The sequence below is a fragment of the Arachis ipaensis genome, chromosome B02, assembly GCF_000816755.2.
Source record: "Arachis ipaensis cultivar K30076 chromosome B02, Araip1.1, whole genome shotgun sequence".
Classification (NCBI taxonomy): domain Eukaryota; kingdom Viridiplantae; phylum Streptophyta; class Magnoliopsida; order Fabales; family Fabaceae; genus Arachis; species Arachis ipaensis.
The window spans coordinates 25855478-25861652 of NC_029786.2; the positions used below are offsets into that span (position 1 = coordinate 25855478).

Below are 6175 nucleotides of genomic sequence, written 5' to 3' on the forward strand. Positions count from 1 at the left end.
ATGGTACTTCTACATAAAAATAGAAGTAAGACATTTATAAACTTTAAAAATATTCGGAACTGATTTGGTAATTAATCCAAAAAAAAAAGAGTGAATACTCGACTTCTGATAATTATTTTGAAAAGACAACGAGACCCATAAAAAAAAATATCCAATTCGACTCTAATTCTTTTTTTTGTGGAATTGGTTAACTTATGTGCCAACAAAAATATTAATTTTTTTTTGGTACAGAGACCTAATCCTTTTGAATTAATTATGGGGCCGAGTTAAATTTTTTTTGGTAAAAAATTTCGTTCTCATTCGAGATAATTGTTAAGGCAGAAAACACGCCTTTCTGAGTTTCTGGGGTTACAGTTACACTAAACACTCAGGCCTCCCCCCTCATTCACTCCTTTCCGTCCTCTCCTCTGCGCCGTTCCCAACCTCACCCTCACTCACTCCTCTTTGCGACGCCGCTGTCACCACTGTTCGTCGCACCTCCTTGGCCGAGACCCTGCGTTCTCATTTAATCTAACTTCACGTTAAAGGGGCATCCCGCCGTCGCTTCTGCCTGCTGCACCCTCGCCGTCGCTGCTGCCTGCTGCACCCTCGCCGTCGCTGCTGCCTGCTGCACCCTCGCCGTCGCTGCTGCCTGCTGCACTCTCACCGTCGGGGATTCCTTTGCCCTTTCTTTGAGCCTCTGCTTGTTAATTTAGGTATTTTTTGCTTTTTAAATTTTATTGCTTTTAATTTTAGCCTATTGCTTATAATTTATGTTAGATGGTCAGATGGTTCATCCGTTCATGGCGGTTAGTAATTAATTGATTTGGTTAGAGTTAATTGTAAACTGTAAATAAGATGTTGAACTTGAATTGAATGTTTAATTGTCAAATTTTTATTATTTTGGTTGTTTAGAGCTAAAGATTTATGAATTTTATTTTATTGCTTTTAGTATTGCAGATTTTGTAAATTACAGTGTTAGTATAATTTATAATTTTTTTTGGGGTCTCTAATTTGATTATTTGATATTGTTCAATTTTCAATTACCGATTTAGTATTACGGATTTAGATTTTTTAATTATGTGTATTTTATGTTGTACTAATTATATAAGAATACTTGTAAAGGATGAATGTGTTCGAAAACATTTGTTATGATGTGTGTTGCTATTTTAGTTTATTATGCTTTAAGGTTAATATTGTTAATTTTGAATGGCTAGATTTGCTAGATTTAGCGCGCGTGTGTATTAAAAAAAAATTATAACAGGTAAACTCGTACGAGTCTACGAGTTAACTTGTGAGTCGAGTCTAGATCAACTCTACGAATTTACTTAGACTCGCGAGTTTGACATCCTTGATCTTAGTCTATTAATTTTTTCATAAAGTGATTCATCAGATCGATATAAATTAGAGGTAAATACCAAATTGGTACTCGAAATATTTTGGCGGATAAAATGGTACCTGACTTTTTTTTATTGGCAAAATGGTCCCTAAAAGATTTTAAAATTTGACAAGCGTGACCCTGACGTGGCCACCGTATTTTGATGACATGGAAAACCCCCCAAAACCCTAATCCCTTCCTCCCCAACGCACTCCCCCTCTCCATCACACATTCCCCTTCCCTCTCTCAACACCACCACTCACAGCAATAACAACCTCAACATCAACAACAACAATAATCTCCACCACTCGCAGCAATAACAACAGCAACCTCAACGATAAGAGCACCATAGATTTATGTATATATATATATATATAATAATAATAATAATTTTTTATAAAATTCATATCAAATAAATTCGTACGAGTCTACAAGTTAATTCATGAGTCGAATCTATGTCAGCTCCACAAGTTAATACTTCTGCTGTTTTAGCGTTTTTGGTGATTTGAACCCTAATTTTAATACTGCTGCTGTTACTATTTGAAATGATGACTCAAGCTCGTGATGCTTTCTTTGTGTTACCGTTAGATGATTATGATTATCTGATGGAGTAGAAGATTTTGACTTGTTGACTTGTTCTTCTAGGTGATTCTTTGTGCTTATCTAGGGGAATGGTTTTAAGCTTTGTCTCTGATCTCTGGTGTTTTGTTGTATTTTCCCCTCTGTTTCAGTGTTATAAATTGTAAACCTCCCTTTTTCCATCCTTTATTTCAGTTTCTTAGTTTTCAGTATTTAAGTTCTATGTTTAATGTTTTTTGGTGTGTTATGACTTGATGATATGTTTATTTGTTGAATTTGCTACTAAATTTGTTGAATTAATTGCATGCCTTATGAGTAGAAAATCGCTTATATCGATTAGATTTTATAATTTATTACATGTGCAGTTTTTTTGCATTTTTTGTGCATGTACACCTAATTTTTAGGTCATCCACCATTTGCCGCATCGTCATACGACATAATGTTATGGCGGATTTTTGGCTCACCGCTATGAGCAGCCATCCACAATAAAAAACTTTGAGATTACCTTATTATTATTCTTTTAATCATTTTTTTTTCTATTTTTGTATAGAAGTTCAATGGGTCTTAAACAATGCCAAGTTTGCAACGAAGCACAATCCAAGTACAAGTGCCCTTCATGTTATGTGCCTTAGTAAGTAAAACTGTAAAACCCACAAGTTTTTATCGTTTTTATTTTATTTTATTTTTAAAACAATTTTAGGAAAAATAATTGCTTCTATTTGATGTTAGTTTTTTGGCTTGATTATTGTAGTTGTTCTCTGGCATGTTTCAAGAATCACAAAGGTATGATGCCGAATGTTTGTTATTAACTTGTAAATCCTCACCTTATTTGTTTGCCTATTACTTGTTTGATGCAATGCATGGAAAGGGATCTATCGAGATAGATAACTCTTTCCTGTGTTTTTTTGTTGGAGACAAGATTGGAGTTTTACTCTAAAGGGATGCGTGTGTGTGTGTGTGTATATATTCTATCTTCTTGTGCTATATGATTACACACAGAATCTTAGCATGATTTATATATAAACAATCTTTGCTTGGTATTTAGAAAAGTAAAATTAAAATGAAGAAAAAGAAGAAAAAAGAAAAAGGAAAGGAAAATCAACATTTGAAGATGTTTATTTTTTGGGTTGTCCAGGGGTTATTGAATTGATCAGACTTAATTCAATGCTGCAGAATTTCCATGTGAGAAGCCGTCTGCTCAAGAGGACAAAACAAGTATGTTTTATTTGCTTGCTTGTGCTACTGCTTTGATGGTGTGTTCTATGTTATGATGGATTTTCCTTGTTGGATGTTCCTGTAGGATATTAGAATTTAAAGTTTCATTTGATAGGCGTACATATTTGTTTCAGTATTAAAGATGATGACACTTGTTCCCAATCTCGTTATTTTCTTGTTGATTTTTGTATATGAAGAGCATACTTACACTATGAAGGTGTTGAATTGTTGAACAAACTACTTGAATTTATGCTAGGCAGCATTACCTTGCATTGCAGGTGGCTGATTCCGCAATGAACTTTCTTTCTTATGCAGAAGCAGTATGCAAAACTTTAAAAACTCTACTTTTTGAATGAAACCTATGTGGTATTTATGTACTTTGTAGATATCTGCAGGTTTGCACATCTTGTAGTTTTGTGAAAAAATATTATTTTTGAATAAAAGTACCTTGTAATAAGCTTTTGGAGGAAAGCTGTTGTCTCTTGTTGAGCTAAGCCTTTGTTCTTTTTGGCAACTTGATTCTATGTAATGATTCATTGCTTTTAAGCACTTTGGTGATCAAACATTTGTTTATGTATTGTTCATTAGCTGCTGTTTCAGAATCACTTGTAGAAAAGCCATTAATTGTTGATGAACCTATTGAGGTACTGCAAAAACACCAACTGGATGCTATAGGTATGAAGAATTCTTTGCTGTCAATGATTTGAGACATCGTTTCAAAGAAAAACAAAGGATGTTAGAAGTGTCTTTGTGGTAGAGTGTATAAGTTTTTTCTACATTTAAGACGTACATAAGAATACCCTACATACGGGATCAAAATTTCAGTGTTAAAGCCACAAATAATTAGTGATTTCTTTGTTCAAAGTTATTGTATTTCTGGTGCAGTGTCTTCCAATGAGATCCGTGATGCTTTGAACAATAAAGCCCTTCAAGAACTAGTTTGCAGCATTAATTGTTCCCCAAATCCTGAGAACGTAAGATAGACGACACTTCCTTTTTTCTTGTTCCCGATCTATTAGTCTATGTTCGCTACTCCCTCCATTTCACAACGTTAGTCATTTTCACTTTCAAAAATTAATTTTTGAATGTAGTCATCCAAATACATTATTTTTAATGTATCTAAGAAGTGAAAGTGACTAAAGTTGTTGAACATAACAGTGTATTGAGCTGCTTGCCTAGCAATCATAGCTCAATTGTTACAGTTTTAATAATCATTACTACTTATTAGCTTCTAGTTGTAATAGTCACCGAGGAAAACTTACACAGAAATTTCCTTGAAAATTTGTGTTGCTTTGGTCAGGAACTTGATAAAGCTATGGCTGAGGAGGCATTTCACTTGTTCACAGATAAGGTAATGCTATTTGCTGATTAGCATGTGCAGTCTCCTCAACTGCATTGTTAATCCTTAACAGTATTGAGTCATATTGGATAAACCTTTAGCCTTACTCTTCCTTGTTCTTCATTGGTTGACAGATTTTATCAACTATCAATCCCTAACTGCATGTACTAGTTGCTGAAAGAAGAGTTTGTAGCAGAAAGTTAAATGTGAGAAGAGTTGACGATAAACTAAATTTTACGGTGTTTGGTTAGTTATTTTCTGTAGTGTTATTTGTACTTAATTTTGGAACTTATTTTAAAGCACAGACGAAGGTGTCTCTTAACTAAATTTAAAAAATGAGTCCCAGTTTTTCTCCCAAACCCAAACAGTGATTCACAGATATCTCAATATCTGATGGTGTCTCTTAAAATGAGATCTAAAGTTGAGTACATGTAATATTTTTCATTTGTATAGTTCTGTGCCCAACATGATGATTCAACTTTTTCATATGCAGCAAATTTTGTATCTTAATTGAGCCAATGTATGGGTGAAAAAATATTACTTTGAATGCAGTTGACATTGGAGGTATAATTCCCAAATCTTCATATCTTGTTGCCTTCTTGTATCTTTATTATATTTTGTTAAGTTTTAACTGCTCAATATATCAGGAGATTTCATGTGTTGATAATGACACGGAACCAACTTGGATGTCCAATTATTGAATTTTGTCAAGATAAAGAGCAGTGGATGATTGAGCAATAATGCCAAAATTAATCTAATTTAAGTGAGCTTTTATTATAAATCTTTAGTTACCGTAAGTTATCAACTTTCGAATGATTGGACAATAAAAACTACTTACAAACCAAATTGGATTGGTCTATTGGTTAACTCACTAGTCTGCTTAAACAAGTATTGGGGGTTCAAATCCCACCTTGTGCATGCATCAATCTATTAGCCAGTGGCAAACCCTTTAAATGGAGCTCAGTATCGCGACAAATTAGTCTTTGATATGTCGGGTTGGGAAATACCGTCGAAACCAAAAATAAACACTACTTGCACAAGATCTACTTACACAAGATTGATTTGACATTCTGTTGTGAAGTTACTTTATATAACCCAATCCTAGTCTGTTGTCTCAGATATATAACTCTAGCTGTGGAGGCCTGTGTAACATGGATGAAAATGTTCGAAAGTTTATTATAATATAAACTTTTATTGTGGCTTAGTTTTAGTTATTTATAATTATTAATGATTTAATTTCATTCATCGATATTAATGCTTGATGAACATGAACGTATTAGATTGGAAAAAAAATGCAAAGATTGTTGTCCTTTTCTTTGTCTGTTTGGAATAATTTTTTCAGTTTCTCTCATTGACAAAACATTTAGAAAAGGATTTTGCTAGGTAAACAATGGTTTTTGTGAACGATGTGAATAATGGGCTCTAAAATGGGCCAAATAAAATAAAAATACACTACATTCCAAATTATCCACCTAAATTTTAATATTAGGATAACCATTCGCATACCTAGTGAATTGAACATTCGATATATCCATTGTTCATATTGTTTAGTATTTTGTTTACCTATACTTTTCTTTTAGAAAAACTTCTATTACGATGAATGTCTAAGAAATCAATTTTAAAGTTCAACTTTACGTAATCAAAGCTAATTATGGCAACCAATCTTGGGGTAAAAATCAAAACTT

General features: G+C 33.3%; 1 protein-coding gene across 6 annotated transcripts; it reads left to right on the forward strand.

Annotated features, from left to right (window-relative positions):
- Nucleotides 302-5694, forward strand: LOC107625153 (zinc finger HIT domain-containing protein 3). Of its 6 annotated transcripts, XR_002357258.1 has the most exons (10): nt 302-695; nt 2487-2567; nt 2688-2719; nt 3110-3151; nt 3740-3826; nt 4037-4125; nt 4452-4502; nt 4625-4696; nt 4984-5054; nt 5138-5694. XR_002357258.1 is itself a non-coding variant. In XM_016327734.2 (9 exons), the coding sequence occupies exons 2-8, from the start codon at nt 2494-2496 to the stop codon at nt 4646-4648; spliced, it is 399 nt and encodes a 132-aa protein (XP_016183220.1). In that variant the 5' UTR covers nt 302-695; nt 2487-2493; the 3' UTR covers nt 4649-4696; nt 4984-5694. The 6 variants fall into 6 exon arrangements, 4 of the variants coding, with proteins under 4 accessions (XP_016183220.1, XP_016183218.1, XP_016183221.1 ...); XR_001617088.2 differs by having other exon boundaries at nt 4625-5054; XM_016327734.2 differs by having other exon boundaries at nt 4984-5694.